The sequence below is a fragment of the Hyperolius riggenbachi genome, chromosome 4 (assembly GCF_040937935.1).
Source record: "Hyperolius riggenbachi isolate aHypRig1 chromosome 4, aHypRig1.pri, whole genome shotgun sequence".
In the NCBI taxonomy this organism is placed as follows: Eukaryota; Metazoa; Chordata; class Amphibia; order Anura; family Hyperoliidae; genus Hyperolius; species Hyperolius riggenbachi.
Window position 1 is genome coordinate 81,727,464 of NC_090649.1, and position 19,015 is coordinate 81,746,478.

The window sequence follows — 19,015 nt, forward strand, 5'->3', positions numbered from 1 at the left end:
CCCCGCGCTTTTTTTCCCGCGAATTCGCATAGGTGAGGGTACATGCGATTTTAACCATGTCACTGCCTGTGTGAATTTACATCAGTACCTATGCGAATTCGCATGCGAATTCGCGGCAAAAAACGCATGGGGAAAACACATGCGATTTCCCTATTAAATACATTGCATGCGATTCGCATGCATTCCACTCTCAGGCGAATTCGTTGGCTCTTTTGTGCGTTTTTTCACCGCTCCAAAAAACGCACATCACCAACGCAAGAGTGGAAACAGGCCCATCCACTTACATTACATGTGCGAATCCGCATGCGTTGAACGCATGCGAATTCGCGATAGTGGAAACGAGCCCTCAGTCTCGGGTGCTGGAGGACCTTGTCCCGGCTCTGCTCCCACATGCAGTTTTGATCCTATTCATAATGAATGTGACTGCAGTGCATGTCCATAAATTTGTCAGAAGCCATGTGTTGTGCCCTTGCAACGCATGGATGGGAACATTAGGCAGTGCACTCTATGTACATTTGATGTCCTTGCGTATTGCATAACTGTGTGTTGCTGAGAAGACGATGAGGCCTCTTGCACACTACATGCAAATCTGACTTTTTTTTATACGATCCTATTTTTGATTCCGATTTAAAAAAAAATTACTCTGCTACTTTTTTTAACTGGAATAAAAAATCAGATTGTATAAAAAAATTGGAATCGCAAGTACCGTAGTGTGCAAGTGGCCTCAGCAAGGCACAGGTGGGGAAGGGGCCTCAATGTTGAGTTGCACATAAGATTTTGGTAACTACTCCATTTTTTGTAAGGATTACTACTGCTGATTGAGGGCTGGTTCATGCTGGCTTCAAGTACGGTCCATTGCACTAGTGTAATCCGCGCTTAAAATCCAGGGCTGTGGAGTCGGTACAAAAATCTTCCGACTCCAACTCCGACTCCTCAGTTCATGAAACCACGACTCCGACTCCAGCTCCGACTCCGGGTACCCAAAATGGCTCAGACTCCGACTCCTCGACTCCGACTCCTTAGTCTAATACTTAACAGGGCTGTGGATTTTGTACAAAAATCATCCGACTCCGACTCCTGACTCCGACTCCTGAGTTTATGAAATCAACGACTCCAACTCCGACTCTGGGTGCCCAAAATTGTCCCGACTCCAACTCCGACTCCACAGCCCTGTTAAAATCTTACGTTATCCTATAATGCCCTTTGTGTGGTGGAGCGCTGCGTATAAGACCACCTTCTAGTCCCATACACCTACAATCCAGTTCACAAAGCGCTCAATATTAAAGTGTAGCTGGGAGCCTTTGATGAGTCAGTATCGCTGATGAAACTGGTAGGGCAGAGCTAAGGGAGACACGCTGGACTTGTAGATTATGCTGCTAATGGTGAATAAATTGTGCTGGTTTTACATATGGGCATTGTTTGCATTAAAGAGAAACTCCAACCTAGAATTGAACTTCATCCCAATCAGTAGCTGATACCCCCTTTTACATGAGAAATCTATTCCTTTTCACAAACGGGCCATCAGGGGGCGCTGCATGGCTGATATTGTGGTGAAATCCCTCCTACAAGAAGGTCTGAGTACCGAGGTACTTCTGGCAGTTTCCTGTCTGTGAACCCTGTTACATTGTGGGAAATGGCTGTTTACAGCTGTTTCCAACTGCCAAAACAGCATGCAGCAGCTACATCACCTGCCAACAGTAAAAATGTCACCATGTGATAAATGTCAGAATGTAAATCGGGGATTTAAAAGATTTTACAATGGGCAAACACTGACTAAATCATTTATACATAATTATTGTAAAAATGAAGCACTTTTTTTATTACATTATTTTCACTGGAGTTACTCTTTAAGGTATATCAGAATGCTAATTATATAAACAGAGCTGTGTGGCTATATGGAAAAGTTTGATACAGACTGCTATAACAAGGCATAGTATGGGAAGATGGAGGTATGGAGGCAAGGAAAATACTTGGCTTATTTGCACAAAGGAATATCTGGTGAGCAGGGGAGTAAGCGGGGGCGTGTGACCCTGGTAGTGGCCTCTCACCTCCCAGTCTGTTTGCTTCTTAGCAAATCACACCTGTGGTGAATCATCAGCTAGTTGTTCAAGCTGCACTATGATCTCTTTTTTTATGTTTAGAGGTGTATAGTGAATAAAGAGGACCTGTGGCGTACGCTTTCTTCAGGCTACACTTGAATATTGAGCGCTTCGTGAACTGGATTGTATTAAGTATAGTCCGCTTAGCGCAACTAAGCGGACTGGATCCTAACAGGTGTGAACGGATCCTATGCTAATCAATAGAATGCCTTCACATTACTCATGGTGGGAGGTCAGTGTGACGCGGCACACATGCGTGGACTGACGGTATCCCAGTGACGCACATTCTTCCCAGCAGGGAGTTAGTCACTAGCAGGGGGCGGGTCTATGCAAATGACCCTGTTGCCGCACCGTGGCACAGGGTCATATATTATGAAGCCTCATAGATGTGGTGCACATTGCACAAATCAAGTGTAAAACCGGCCTTAAAGTACCCTGACCCTCTTCCCGCCTCCCCTTAAACGTTTAATATTGCTGTATTGCTGGTGTTGCGACTAGCACACCACCACCCTCCCCCCTCCTCTGCCCCCTGTGACCCCCGTTCTGCTCAGTCAAAGTCTTCGACTGAGGCAGGACGTTGGATATGACCGGGGAGGAAGTGACAGTTCTTCCTCCCCGTTGTGTGTACATAACTCCGCCCCCTCCATCTGCCGCTTTAGTTCCATATGGAGTGGGGGTGGAGTTATGTACACACAGCGGCAAGAACTGTCACTTCCTCCCCGATCATAATTGCTGTTAGGGCCACAGGGGGGGCGCTGGAGGGGGAGAATGGTGCTGTGTGCTGTGAAAAAGTCACACCGCACCAGTAATAAAACAATCTAAAAGTATATCAAGACCATGTCAAGAGTACTTTAAAGGGAACCTTAACTGGCGAGGAAAAATAAATTCACTTACCTGGGGGCTTTCCCATGCCTCCTGCAGCCGTCCGGTGCCTGCGCCGGTCCTTCGGTGCCCTCCAGTCTCCCTCCGCCGCTAAGTTTCGTTTTCGGACGACTGCCAGTCGTCCTCGGGCCACTTCCGCATTCCTCGTCGTAAACTGCAGTAAAGCGCGTCCGCATGACGCCAAACGTGTCATGTGCATGACGCCAAACGCGTCATGCGGACGCGCTTTACTGCAGTTTACGACGAGGAATGCGGAAGTGGCCCGAGGACGACTGGCAGTCGTCCGAAAACGAAACTTAGCGGCGGAGGGAGACCGGAGGGCACCGAAGGACCGGCGCGGGCACCGGACGGCTGCAGGAGGCATGGGAAAGCCCCCAGGTAAGTGAATTTATTTTTCCTCGCCAGTTAAGGTTCCCTTTAAGTCAAATACTTCAGACGTAAAAAAAAAAAGATTTATCTCCGTTTATGAACAGTCCTGACTTTTGATCTCATCACTCTACTGGCAGTAGGCAGGACCCATGTCTTTCCAAAATATGACGTCATCCTTATATAATCTCAATAAATCTACAATAGAGCCAACTGAGAGCCATGCCCTTCCATACAATGATCTGATAGTAGTGTTATGGCTAGACATTTTAATGAGATGGCAAATAAAATGGTTATTTGCAGCGTTTGCTCAGAGTTCATCTTCCCACTGAGGATTGTAAATGAGACTGAAACATAAGTAAAGCTGCAGAAGAGTTTTTTTTTTTTCTTTTTAATAATTGAATCCAGAAATATATATATTTTATCCAAACTCACAATTTAACCACTTGACCACTGAGGGGTTTTACCTCTTTAGGACCAGAGCAATTTTTACCTGTCAGCACGCCTCCCATTCTTTCGCCAATAACGTAATTACTACTAATCAAAACAAAATGATCTATATCTTGTTTTTTTCGCCACCAATTAGGCTTTCTTTGGGAGGTTCATTATGCTAAGAATGATTTTATTATAAATGCATTTTACTTGGAATAATAAAAAAAGGAAAAAAAAAATCATTATTTCTCAGTTTTCAGCTATTATAGTTTTAAAATCTTTCTACTGTGGATAAAACCCCCACATTGTATTTGCCCATTTGTCCTGGTTATTGCAATGTTTAAAATATTTCCCTAGTACAATGTATGGCACCAATCTTTTATTTAAAAATCAAGGTGCATTTTTTCAGTTTTGCATCCATCACTAATTAGAATTCCATAAATTTAAAAAATAACAGCAATATTTCCTCTTGACATACATTCAGTCCCTAGGGTAACTATTTATGCATTTTTGTATGTCATTTTTTTTTATTCAAATAAAAACATTTGGGTGCTTTGAGAGAGTGTGGGAGGAAAATAGTTAATTTTAGAAGTAAGTGTTGGTATTTTTATTAAATAAAATGTACTATGGTGTAATTTTACTATTTGGCCACAAGATGTCCTTGCGCATTATTTCTGATTATTTCCGATTTGCGTACGTAAGTACATGAATAGGAAATGTGTGGCACTGTAACAGAATACAATGACGCAGGCATCTCATAGATGCCAGCGTTCATTGGCACGGGGACTTAGATTAATGTATGGGAACATCTTCCCACTAACGGGCGGCGATGGGAGCACGTGGCGGCCACCTGCCACTGAAGACGAGTATTCACGGCCCTGGGACTTCAATTGAAGTTTTCCCAGGCCATGATTATACAACTTCCTATTTCGAACAGCTGTCTGGCCGCAAACATCACCAGAAGGAGGCGTGGATGGCGCCGAAACGCGTAGTGACGTCAGACGGCCCTGTGCACTCAGCCGCCGCCAGTGAGACGTCTCTCATATACCATTCGATATTACTGCCAGCCCTGGTCAGGCTAATAGCAGTTGGAGAGGACCCTCTGGCGGCCGCTTGATGAGCACCTATCTTCGTGTTTATTGTAAGTGCAATTTTAATTGTACCAAAAAAGTTAATGCACTATTGGAGCGCTCCCCCCGCCCCTCTCGTGATTATACTGCACCTGATGCAGTAAGTGGTTAAAAGATAATTCCATTCCAATGAATCAAATGCTTTCCTTGTGTCAAATGATATAGGAGTGTATGCATTAAACTGCATTAAGCAGAATGACATAAATACAGAGGGGCTGCAGCACACAACAGGAAAGCAGTGACAGGGGCTCTTGGTTACGCTTTAACGCGTTTAAGCTCACCATCTGCGCTAAAGTGTCCCCAGTCTGGTGAGTCCTACTCTAACCAGGCAAAAATGCCAGTTTTTATCAGCGTTCTAGTGGGAACCATGCCAAAAGCCCAATGGTCAACTAAATGGGAGAAAGGAAATTAAAAACCTCTCACCTTTTGCTAGCTACTGACTGAACTGTGAGCTCCGCTCATTTATATGCTTAACTGTGCTAGAGGTGGGCGTGGTTATGCACGCTCACAGGGGAAAATTATAAATAAATACCAAGGGATGAGCAGCACAAACCAAATTATATGCAATACTATGCAAAGCATGCACGCAGCACTGGAGAACCCCAATCTCCATAAGAAATATATAAATACTATGGGGCTGCAGCACACAACAGGAAAGCAGTGACAGGGGCTCTTGGTTACGCTTTAACGCATTTAAGCAGAATTACATGCGTAAAGTTTTACTGCACAATCGTGGCCGCCGCCAGCTACAAGCAAGGCAACCCCCCACTTGGGGCCACGTTCGCACCACTGCTGTCCGCCGGCCTGCCCTGTGCAGACCCAGGCCCCCCACTTACATAACCCTGTTCCAACAGCAGCGTAGACTCCTCTCACCGCTCTGTCCTCCCCTCCACATCCTGTTTCCATGGTTACCACAAAGAAAAGAGCTGGCACATCCAAAGTTAATCGTTATTGGTTCCATGCAAAAGAATATGGCCAAAGTTTCGGAGCCACGTAGGACCCCTTTATCAAGGCAATGTTTGCTCGGAGGCAAAAATCTGTCTGCCGCTGTACAAAGGTTCCTGTGTAGAGGAAGTGGGAGGCGCTGCTGCTGATCCCAGATGAATACATATCGCTTCCCTGCAAGTGTCTTAAAGAGCCAGACTCCCACTTCCTCTATAGGAACCTAAAGACCAGGGTGATGCGGTGTGGTGCATATCAATGCTCTGGGCCCCACCACCCTGGTCTTCGGTTGTGTATTAAGGCGCCGACTGCATCATTCTAACTGAAGATCTGCATGCGCTAGTGACTGGCAGAAAAGGGCATTTGTCTGCCACATTTAGAGGTAAGGCCCTTGGTGTTCACCTGGAATCTGGGGAAGAGATTTGTCGCTAAGATATATATCTTCTGTGGAGATCTGTGTTCCCTGGAAGCAGATAATGATTTATTATACACTAGCTGGACGCCCGGCGTTGCCCGGGTATGTATTTGGCTGGTGTTGGCCCTGCCCACTTTTCCTAACCCTAACACACAATTACTTAATTACTTAATGACCAAGTGTGTGAGCTTTGCGGTCTTTGGCGCCAATAATTTGAATTGAAATAAAATAAATCTGATTGGCTGTGGCTCCACCACTTTTCTGAATTTGAAGCCCAATCACCCAATGGCCAAGTGTACCAGGTACAGGTGATTAATATTGCAAGAGGCTTGCGCCATTACAGTGCAAGAATGACAGCAATTAAATATTCCCCCTTGAAAATCAATAGGTGGATTTTGATTGGCTTTTGTAGGCTCCACCCACCTTTCTGAATATTAATCCCAGTCACCCAGTGACCAACTGTCAAAGTTTGAGAACCCTACCATTAACCGTGTAAAAATGGCTGCAGTTTACATTTTCCCAATGAAATTTGTATTTTTCTCCACCCACTGATTTCCTGACATTGTTCGGGTATGTATTTGGCTGGTGTTGGCTCCGCCTACTTTTTCTAACCCTAACACACAATTACTCAATGACCAAGTTTGTGCGCTTTGCGGTCTTTGGCATCAATAATTTGCATTGAGATTAAACAAATCTGATTGGCTGTTTGTGGCTCCACCCCTTTGTCTAAATTTGAACCCCAGTCACCCAATGACCAACTGTACCAGGTTTAAGGCTTGTGCCATTAACAGTGCAAGAATGGCAGCAATTACATATTCCCCTTGAAAATCAATAGGTGAATTTTGATTGGCTTTTGTAGGCTCCACCCACTTTTCTCAATATTAATCCCAGTCACCCAGTGACCAATTGTGCAAAGTTTGAGAACCCTACCATTAACAGTGTAAGAATGGCTGCAGTTCACATTTTCTCAGTGAAATGTGTATTTGTCTCCACCCACTGATGACCCGGTATTGCCCCCAATTATGTATTTGGCTGGTGCTGGCTGCGCCCACTTTTCCTAACCCTAACACACAATTACTCAATGACCAAGTTTGTGAGCTTTGCGGTTTTTGGCATCGATAACCTGCGTTAAAATGAAACAAATAAGATTGGCTGTTTGTGGCTCCACCCCCTTTTATCAATTCAAACCCAAGTCACCCAATGATCAACTGTACCAGGTTTGAGGCTTGTGCCATTAACAGTGCAAGATTGGCAGCAATGAAATATTCCCATGAAAAATCAATAGGTAATTTTTGATTGGCTTTTGTAGGCTCCACCCATGTTCCTGAATATTAATCCCAGTCACCCAGTAATTAACTGTGCAAAGTTTGAGAACCCTACAATTAACAGTGTAAGAATGGCTGCAGTTTACATTTTCCCAGTAAAATTTGTATTTGTCTCTGCCCACTTTTTACCCCGTGTTGCCTGCTTATGTATTTGGCTGGGGTTGGCTGTGCCCAGTTTTCTAATCCTCACACACAATTAATCAATTACTCAATTACCAAGTTTGTGAGCTTTGCGGTGTTTGGCATCAATAATTTGCATTGGAATGAAACAAATCTAATTGGCTGTTTGTGGCTCCACCCCCTTTCTGAAATTGAACCCCAGTCACCCAATGATCAACTGTACCAGGTTTGAGGCTTGTGCCATTAACAGTGCAAGAATGGCAGCAATGTAAACATTCTCCTTGAAAATCAATAGGTGAATTATGATTGGCTTTTGTAGGCTCCTCCCACCTTTCTGAATATTAATCCCAGTCACCCAATGACCAACTGTGCAAAGTTTGAGAACTCTACCATTAACAGGGTAAGAATGGCTGCAGTTTAAATTTTCCAGTGAAATTTGTATTTGTCTCCGCCCCCTTTTCGGTTATGGGAATAAAAAGTATCCTATACTTTATTCCAGGTAATGTACTATGTGTGTGCCAAATTTCATTCAAATCCGTTCAGCCATTTTTGCGTGATCGAGTAACAAACATCCAAATATCCAAACATCCGAACTTTCCCATTTATTATAGTAGTAGGATAGTGAATGTATTAGATATTGCGTCAGTGATGTATTTATATGCTAACGCCTGCCCTCTGCTGACTGTTAGTAAAACTGCACCGGACTTTTTGTAAGTTATTCATGGTCTTTAATTTATTTAAAGCGGATCTGAGATGAAAAACTAACTATAACAAGTAACTTGTCTATTTATGTTACCTAAAGTTTAGATAGTTTACACAGCAAATCTAGCTGCAAACAGCTTTAATAGAAAATGATTATTTCTTCCTGTGATACAATGGCAGCAGCCATGTTGTTTGTAAACATTACACAGAGGCAGGCTTATCTGCATCTTGAGCAAAAAAAACTAATCCCCCCTCCTCCTCCCTCCTCCCCCCTGTCTCTGAAATCTCTGGCTAGTAATACCTCCCCCTCCTCCTGCCCAGACTGAGCTCCCATGAGCCCTTGCTACTGTCTGAAAGTGCCTTGGCTCTCTGAAAACCTGTGGACGTGGCTTGTTTAGTTTATAGGGAATTAGAGTATTAAAACAAAAAGAAAAAAGTATTTGGCTTGAGGAATACCCTATAAACAATAGGAAAGGAACCCAATTATGCAATGAGTAAAAGTTCATCTCGGATCCACTTTAAAGAGGAATTGTAGTGATGAATAAAATAGCTTTTTTTTTTTTCACAAAACCAAATTATTTAGTTGTTGTTTCTCCGTTGTAAAAATCTTTCCTTCCCCTGATTTATATTCTGAAATCTATCACAGTTGGCAACATCTTTACCCGCTTCCGGACTGCGGTAATTGAAATCTAATGGTCCATACTCATGGGCGATAAAAGTGGCCTGTCGCCAGCACACGTGAGCGTGTGGGCGACAGGCCGGCGACAGCTCCTCGCCAGGTCCCTCCGCGTACACACGCGGAAGAGGGACCAGCGGCGCGACGGAAGCTGTCGCCGACGTTCCTCCTCCCCCCGCCGGAAGCTCTGCGTACCTCAATGGAGGTTGCTGTCGCTAGTCCGCGTACTCAAGCGGACTAGCGACAGCTGCGGCGGAGTTGCGGCGGCGACTGTAGCCAGGCGATTGAACATTTCAATCGCCTGGCGACTTCAGCGACGGGCGACAGTTCGGGGTGCGCGCCCGTTGCGGGCGACAGTTCGGTGTGCGCGCGGCCCATACTGACGGGCGACAATGGTCCCTCGTGAGTATGGGCCATAAGCCCTGCTTATGGTTGCTTATTCCTGCCAGGGCATAGATTTCAGTAACTGCTCCACATGGACCTGCCGATCACACCGCTCTCCCATCACTGCAGGCCACTCAGAGCTCTGTGAGCCGGTCAGGAGCCGATTTTGCTGGCTCCTGATCCCGTGATCACTGTGAGCCAATCAGATTGGCTCAAGCGATAATACTGGTTGACTTGGAAGCTGCTATGGGGTCATCACCTGTTTTAAAATGGAGGACAGGGAACTCCATTGATCACAGTGGACAGACAGGACGCGGGAGAGGAGAAAGAGATTGATGAGTAGATTACGCAGGATGTAATGTGTATGTTTATTTTGACTTTTATTTTTCAGTTCAGGTTTGCTTTTCAGTGACACTAAATCGAAAAATAAATTATAATGAATTGTATTTGTAGTACTGATAATTAATAGAACATTAGTAGCAAAGAAGTCTTGTTTTATTTTCAGTTATATAGCTTTGTTTTATAGCATTCTATCATATTTGCAATTTACAAACTACACTTTGCATTTTAAACTATGAAACAGAGCAGAGCTAATGACCCTTTAAAGAGGAGCTGTCAGCCATACTATCTCCGAATAAAAACCACATATATAAGTAGATAAATACTTACATAACATATGTATTGCACTGTCCACGTTTTGATTTTAGTGATTTTTCTATAGTAAAAAAAAGAAAATCCTTCTTACCGTAGCATTTCCCATTTAACGTGTAGCTATTTTGAAGCCAATCCTGATGTCATTTCCTGCCCTACTCTGCTCTGCCTGATTTGCCCGCCCTTCACTATAGAAAGTGAATTGTCTCAGCATGAGAAATATTAGCCAATCAGAGAGCCACAGAGGTGTAAGAGGGGAAAACAGGAGGGAAAGAGGCTTCAGCCAATCAGGCTGAGGGGAAATAGAGAAGCAAAAAAGGACAACCCAGCATGCCCTGCAACTTCCTTTTTTCTGTACCAAATTTTGTGTCTACCAAATGAGAGTCAGGTAAACTGGGGAATGATCATTTATCAACAAGAAAAGTAATAGTGATTTTAACTTTTGGATTGCCTGATTAGCATCCTTATTACTTGTTTACCAGATAAAAATAAAGAATTTATTTTTTATTTTATGCCGGACAGTTACACTTTAACCACTTTACCCCCGCGCGTACGTATTTCTCCGCCCCTTTTTCCATCCTTTAAAAACCAGGGACGGAGAAACACGTACTTTCCGCGTTCCCGACGCTGCCCGCGCTCCCGCTCGTAAACACGCCGCCCGCCGCTAGTAAAACCGCCGCCGCCCGCTCGCCCAGAGATCAATGAACGGGAAAATCCATTCCCGTTCGTTGATCTAAGCCCCGCAATGATCAGCTGCTCTCCTATGGGCAGCGCGATCATTGTGAGAAAAAACTCACGTGTCCAGCCTCCTTATTCTTCCTCCAAGCTTTCCGGAAGCTTGGAGGTCGCATTAAAACAAAAAGTTACTGTGGCCATCTTGTGGCCAAATAGTAAACTACACCCTACACATTTTTCACATACAAATAAATGACTTTTACACATAAAATTAACTCATTACCTCCCACACTCCCCATTTTTTTTTTTTTTTGTAATTAAAAAAAAAATTAAAAAATTTACAATAAAAAAAAATACATAAATAGTTACCTTAGGGACTGAACTTTTTAAATATTTATGTCAAGAGGGTATAACACTGTTACTTTATAAACTATGGGCTTGTAATTAGGGATGGACGCAAAACTGAAAAAAATGCACCTTTATTTCCAAATAAAATATTGGCGCCAAACATTGTGATAGGGACATAATTTAAATGGTTTTATAACCGGGACAAAAGGGCAAATACGTTTCATGGGTTTTAATTACAGTAGCATGCATTATTTAAAAACTATAATGGCCGAAAACTGAAAAATAATTATTTTTTTCCCCACATTTTTCCTATTTTCCCATTAAAACACATTTAGAAAAAAATAATTCTTGGCATAATGTCCCACCTAAAGAAAGCCTAATTGGTGGCGAAAAAAACAAGATATAGTTCATTTCATTGCGATAAGTAATAATAAAGTTATAGACGAATGAATGGAAGGAGCGCTGAAAGGTGAAAATTGCTCTGGTGTTCAAGGGGTAAAACCCCTCAGTGGTGAAGTGGTTAAACTTCCCTGCAGTAAAAAAATCTTATCTGAAGCTGCCTGTCACTGTTTCTTTGAAGTATAAATGCATCCGAAAACAAAGTTGGGTCATGGAGCTCAGAAAAGCTCACTTGCATAGATAACTGAAGCTTAACTCTTCCTGTACTGGAAGCAATATGAGACTCCTACATACTGCTACTAATGTTCTATTTCTGAGCTGTGCTACACATTCATTCATTATATCATAAGTTTATTCTCAGATTCCCTTTAAGAACAGCAGAGCCCACAACCAGCCTAAGAAGTTGGCCTGCACTGCTGGTTATTGAGTTCCGGATAACTGTATAAGTGTGTATGGAGGAGGACTAAAATTGGCTTTCTAACGACAGCCACCGTGTGTACGCAGTGGAAGAGGAACAGATATGAACAGATCAGATTTTTGCTACCCAGAGTATCTATAGCGACAATTTTTATCGGTGTTACAGCAATATAGACAGGGCCGGTTCTAGACTCTTTGCTGCCTGAGGCAAACTTGTGAAGATGCATCCTCCCCCCCCTGGTTTGGAATGATCGCATCGCCCCCAACAATTTTACTCTGCTTTATTTAATGTTCTCACATGACATGCTGCAGCTCAACGCTGTAACACACTGGCTGGCTGTGAGTCTGTGACAAACAAACTGCTTACCCTCAGCCACTCCAGTCCTCCTCAGTCAGGACAGCAGTGCCACCTCCTCCCTTCTGCTGTGCAAGCCAAATGAAACACTACTGCTCTCCTGCCTCCTCCCTCCTCACTCACTGTCAGACTCCTCACACGGCACAACAAGCTGTTCTTCCCCAATGATGACCTTTTCACCTCGCTCACTCTCCTCTCACTTCTCCTCCTACTCTGACTGCATGCTGTTAGTGTAAACACAGTACAAACATGCTGCCCCTGTAATCTCTGCACCTGATACAAATGTTTCACCTTGCTTCATGAGAGAACCGGCCCTGAATATAGAGATGATGCAGAAGCTGAAGAGGAGGGCCCAAGGTGACCCCTCATGTCCAGGGGCTCAGGGGCAGTTGAAACCTCTGCATCTTCTATGGCTGCACATTAGATTTAGTTGTGTAAAGTACATAATGCAGCATTTGTGGCCACACAGTGCTGTGACATGGGCACAATGTCACCCTGTACAGGACAGATAGCCGTATACAGAGCTACACATGAGCCGCCTAAGGAAAAATCACTATAAATATTGCTCACATTGACTTCCAGTATATCTTGCACCGGAATGTTGCTTCTAAGAAGTCTCTGGCCTGCAGATTTTTTTTCCCCTTTATATTTACTAGGTGTTATTTTATTACATAATGCTATGAAATAGTAGCAGCCTTTGAGAAGTGAGAATTTATACCTTCCATCCATAGAAACTAAACATGGCTGTGTAGGTCTTGCTCTGGCTGTAATAGGCTTGCAGTTCTGTTATGACCTCTAACAAGTGGACCTTTCATTGGTGAAAGGTAAACACAGCCAAATGTTCAGCGCTGTCTGTTTTATCTTCCTGCAAAATTCCTTTTCAACTCAGTGACTGGCAGCCTCAGCACCTTCTTCTTATAGACCTGGGAAAATAAGCCTTTGTAGCCATGGATCATTTCATTCCTGCGGTTACAGACATTGTAAATCATGTTTAACAGAGGAAATCAGACATGTTTTTAGTCACGTGTTTGTTATTGTTCCTAATGCACCCCTGTCTGTAGCAGCTTCTAGGGCCATGTCACATGAGGATAATATTTCCAGCATTTGTATAGCGCTTTTCTCCTGCCGGACTCAAACCACTTACAAGGCAGCCTCAAGATGCACGCTCAGTGGTCAGTAGCAGTGTTAGTGAGTCTTGGCCGAGAACTCCGTACTGAATAGGTTGAGCCCAGATTTCAACCCAGGTCACCTGTGTCAGAGGCAGAGCCTTTAAAGAGAATCTGTACTCTAAAATTCTTACAATAAAAAACATACCATTCTATTCATTATGTTCTCCTGGGCCCCTCTGTGCTGTTTCTCTCCCTGCTGCAATCCTAGCTTGTAATTGCCAGTTTTAGGCAGTGTTTACAAACAAAAGACATGGCAAGTGATAGGCTGAGAGTAGCTCAGTGTGTGAGTCATACGGAGTGTGCAGGGGGCCTGGAGAGGGTGTGTATAGCTTCTATCCAATCACAAGCAGCACAGCACCTTCCAGCCTGACTGCCTCAGCCCGACAGAGGAGAGAAGATTAGATCATATAACCGAGATAACACAGCCACTGTGCAACTAGAAAAGGCTGCAGTTAGACAGAGCACATTAGAACAGGTATAGGAACTTATAGGATAGAAGAAATAAGGATGCCATTTTTTTACAGAGTCTCTTTAAAGTGACACTGAAGCAAAAAATAAACTTTATATTATAATAAATTGTATGCGTAGTCCAGATAATTATTAGAAGATTAGCATCAAAGAATAGTCTCATGTTTTTATTTTCAGTTATATAGCTTTATTTTTTATGACATTGCATCATTATTATAATATTTGCAATTACAAAGAACACTCTGTATTTTAAGCTATACAACAGAGCAGAGATAATGACCCTTTGAATTCCCCTGCAGTAAAACCTTATCTAAAGCTGTGTCTCACTTTGATGTATACGTTTCTTTGATGTACAAGTGCTTTAGAACATAGGACTGTCTCCGACCAAAGTTGGGTCTGAGAAAGCTGTTTTGTATACAGCAAGTTTTTTTTTTAACTCATCCTGTACTGGAAACAATATGAGACTCTTTCCGTTGCTACAAATGTTGTATTTCTTACCTGTGCTACACATGCAATTCATTATCTCATAGGTTTATTTTCACTTCAGATTCCCTTTAAAGCATACATGTCAAACTCCGGCCTGAGGGCCAAATCAGGCCCTCAGAGCTATTAAATTTGGCCCTCAATAGGTTTCCCCACTTTGCATTATGTTTGGCCCACTCTAGACCACCAGGGAAGCTACATTGGAGGTGAAGCCCTAGAACACCAGGGAAGCCATATGGGGAGGTAGGAGGAAAGCACTAAACATTAGGGAACTGTATAGGGGAGGGTGGGGGCCTCTAGACACCATGAAACTGTATAGGGGAGGGAGGAGGACCGCTAGGCACCATGGAACTATATAGGGGTTGGAGGAGGATGGCCATTAGAAACCAGGGAACTTTAGAAGGGAGGAAGGTGGGCAATTTTGGCCCACTTTGCATTTGAGTTTGACACCCCTGCTTTAAAGGAAACCAGAGACAAATAATAGTCAAAGTTTTATACATACCTGGGGTTTCCTCCAGCCCCACTTGCACGGATCGCTCCCACGCCGCCATCCTCCGCCTTCTCCAGCTCTGGTACCGTGTCCCGGAACTACGGCCAGTCTGAGCATGCACAATGCGCTCTCTCCAGCGGAGAATAGAACTGCGCAGGTGCAGTACTATTCTCCGCCAGGGAGAGAGGGAGGGAGCGCAAGGAAACAAATATGGCAGCCTCCATATCCCTTGCGCCTCAGTTGTGGTTTACCTGTTCATCTGTATAACACATATGTGCTTTGACTAGTAATAAAATAAATGTTCTCCTCCCCTCCCTAAAGCCCTGTTGACGCTGCGGCTGTCCTTGGGGGAGTGGGGTTTTGTTCTTTATATTAATTGTCATGTATAAAGCAGTGTTTCTCAACATTTCATTGATATGTACCCCTTTTGAAAGCCTGTGCTGGTCAAGTAGCCCCTGGTATGGTAAAGATGATCCCAAGTACCCCTTGATACACATATATTTAATGGTAGTACATAGATATCCTTTCAAAACCATTTACAAGCATTTCCCATCGCTTTGAATTAGCTAAAATTCTTGTTTGTTGCTGTTTATACGGGATTTATTATTTTCCGAAACTCTAGAGAGAAAGAGTGTGCGTGTTTTAACAGTCACAACTGGGGGGCGGGGGGGGGGGGGAGTGGATTTGGATTCCAGGTGGGGACCTACTCTATTTTCGCTGGGGGATCTCGTGGGTTGTTGCTGCACCCGGCTCAAACTGACAATGTTTCAACCAGAAACATTGACGCCTGTGTGCTCCTCTGGGTGGGAAAGAAGTGTGCTGTTATTTTCCTGCTTACAATGATGCACATTTGAAGCTCTGGGGGGGCCACATATAATGTCAAGGAAGGTCACATTCAGCCCGCAGGCCCTGAGTTTGGCAAAATGCTCTACGTGGAGACAGAACCATGGGCACAGCCAATGCTGGACTCTACACGCAGCATCGGCAAAGATGATCGACCGCGGCCTTCATGCAACTGACGAAAAACGAATTGAGATGAATGCTGCCGTTCCTCTTAACCTCTTGACGACGAGCTAACGCCGATTGGCGTAAACTGGTCGTCTGCGGGTTACCATGGAAACGGCTGCTCCCCGCTGGCAGATCGGCGATCCCCGGCCTCTGATTGGCCGGGGATCGCCGGCATATGATAGGCTGAAGCCTATCCTTCAATGCGCAGGACGGAAATCCATCCTGCGCAGCTCACAGGGGAAGGGAGAGGGAGGGAGCAGCGAGACGGCGGAGAACGCTGCGGAGGGGGGTTTTGAAGAGGCCCCCCCCCCCCCCACTAAGCAAATGCAGCCGGCGGCGATCAGAACCCCCCTAGCAGGACATCCCCCTAGTGGGGAAAAAGGGGAGTAGTCTGATCGCCCTGCTGCACTCCTGATCGGTGCTGCGGGCTGTAGAGCCCTCGCAGCACCGATCATTGAAAAATCCGCTGGTCGGCAAGTGGTTAATGCAGGGCGTGGTTGATCCCGGTATTAACCGACGAGGACTTGCGCCAGCAGTCATCCATCTGAACTGGCACCCACCTCTCTGCACACCCTGGCTCTATTTTCCTGCAGTCACATTTGCTTGTGCCATGCCAACCAGTAAACAACCCCTTTGGTCCTATATACAGTATCAGCATGGCTCCTCTTGTCCTACTGCAGAGTGGAGAGTCCTGCATGAGAGCCTTTACTAAAAGCATAGTGTTCCACTGCTACAGCCTTCAGGCTAGCTTCCCTTGCAGTAAGCTGAACATCTTCCTCTCTCTGCAGTGCCCCTGTTTGTGACCATGACCAAAACCCATGTTGTAGCAGCGTCCAAAGAAGCCTTCTACGTCTGGCAGTACAGAGTGGCAAAGAAGCTGACGGCTATGGAGATCAACCAGTTGTTACGGACCAGGAAGGAGGGGAGAGAACGGTAAACATGGACCTGACTTACATCTGACAACTCTAAAGAACTACATAATGTGTTGTCCAGATGATATAGGTAACAGCTTACATTTTATCCCGGTTGTATCGCAGGTTGTTTCACATAGACGAGATATCAGGTGGAAGGAATGAGGGGCTGGTGGACTACAATAACGATGCGGCAGTAAGTGGCTTCTGATACACTGCTTTTACTGTTATCCTCATGGTGTTCCTCGTCTTCTCACTGGTTTTGCTGCAGCAAGGTTAATGACCACTAACGCAGAAAAATGTAAAATTAAAAATACATGAAAACACATAAATAAAAAAGTACATTTGTCCCAGAGTAAAATGTCCTATAAATTACTTTTCTCTTATTTTGCTGTCACTTACAATAGGTAGTAGAAATCTGACAGAACCGACAGGCTTTGGACTAGCCCATCTCCTCATGGGGTATTCTCAGGGTTTTCTTTATTTTCAAAAGCACTTAATGAACTGTAGTTGCTCAGTTCATCTGCTAGATAGTGCAAACAGGTAAGGGAGGCGGTCTGCATCTTTGTACAGTTCCTTTCCAGGGAGTGTTTTGTAAAGAATAAAAAAAAGACTGAGAATCTCCCGTGAAGAGATGGACTAGTCAAAAACCTGTCCGTTCCATCAGATTTCTACTTACTACAAGTGAGATCAACATAGACCAGTCATTTATAGCTCATTTTACTCTGGAGGAAACATACCGGTACTTCTTAATGGTATGTCTTTACATGTATTTTACATTTTAAAAATGTGCTGGTGATCGTGGTCCTTTAATGTAAAAGTTACTGTAAAACAATAATACTGACCCTAACTTCCTGGGTCCTGAGAAGGGCAGAAATGTAAACCGAGGCTACTAACTAAAATGTTTTTTATACAGTAAATAATTGCTTTTTTCCTCGATCTTTTTGCAGCAGCATTTTAGGTGGGGTTTTCCATTTGCATTACTGCTATGCTTGCAAGGGGGAGAGTGCTTATTGAAAAGAAGCACAGAGGGGTGCTCATGCTGGACCCACATACCTCTATGTATTGTTGGTGTGACTTTTAGCTAAAGTGACCTTTTCAGACAGGAAGGGGCAGGCTTGCCGAGATGTTCCCTCCTATTACCCTCCCATTCCCTCCTCTTCCCCGCCCCATTCACTGCCCTGAGGAGGATGGGGAGGATGATAGGAGGGATATGAACTGTTTATTATCCCTTTGTGTTACATGTGTCCAATTTTATATTTCAGGCTATGAGAGATCTTATCTGCAGTGTAACGGCCTCTGATAAAGTCTTAATTGTGGTAAGTGCAATTACCATGTAGTGGTGCTGATGTTAAAGGAGGACTTCGGAATGGGTTAGGAAAACTTTGCCTCTTTTGTATCAGGTATTTGAAGTCACTTTTGAAAATGGATATATCTATTCACTTGCTTTTCATCTGCTTCAAATAAAAGAAAAAAAAAACATTTTTTTTTTTTTTAAATTGCATACTATGGTTTAGTTCTGTACTACACGCTGGTACATCCATGCCAATTATGAATACCAGAAATTGTACATATGAATTATTACTGGGCTATGTCAGACACTAAGCACCAGTATCACTTGATGAGAGATGGTGACAGCTGGCCAATGAGAGCAGCTTAGTGAGACAGGAAGGGGCGGGCTCAATTCATGACTTAGGGCTGAATCTTACTCCATAAACTGTTGGACACAAGTTCATGTCAGTACTATTAGCAGCCTGGAGGATGCCTTTCCTGCCAAGAGAAGAAATTAGTTGCCTGCTACTGATCCTCCTGGCTACCTGATCTTGTAAATAAGTATATCACATAACTGAGATCCTTCAATGAAGATCTAAAGCAGCAGTGACAGTACTGTACAGAAACTATGGTAAGAAATAAAACTAATTCTGGAGAAAACTAGAATATGCTAAAACTTACTTTAAAAGAAAAAAAAAACAATGTCTCAGGTGATTTGCATGTACAGTAGGATGCAAAAGTTTGGGCAACCATCTTAATCGTCATGATTTTCCTTTATAAATCGTTGGTTCTTATGATAAAAAATGTCAGTTAAATATATCATATAGGACAGTGTTCCCTAACCCTGTCCTCGAGGTCCACCAACGGTACATATTTTGCAGAAAACCACAAACATG

At 43.9% G+C, this 19,015-nt stretch overlaps 1 protein-coding gene across 1 annotated transcript in view; it reads left to right on the top strand.

Annotated features, from left to right (window-relative positions):
- WDR35 (WD repeat domain 35) overlaps positions 1 to 19,015 on the top strand; it is a 125,613-nt gene that overhangs the window by 47,951 nt on the left and 58,647 nt on the right. Inside the window, exons 14-16 of the mRNA XM_068280266.1 lie at positions 16,725 to 16,869; positions 16,974 to 17,043; positions 18,113 to 18,166. Coding sequence (XP_068136367.1) covers positions 16,725 to 16,869; positions 16,974 to 17,043; positions 18,113 to 18,166 — 269 coding nt within the window. The remainder of the gene's footprint in view (positions 1 to 16,724; positions 16,870 to 16,973; positions 17,044 to 18,112; positions 18,167 to 19,015) is intronic.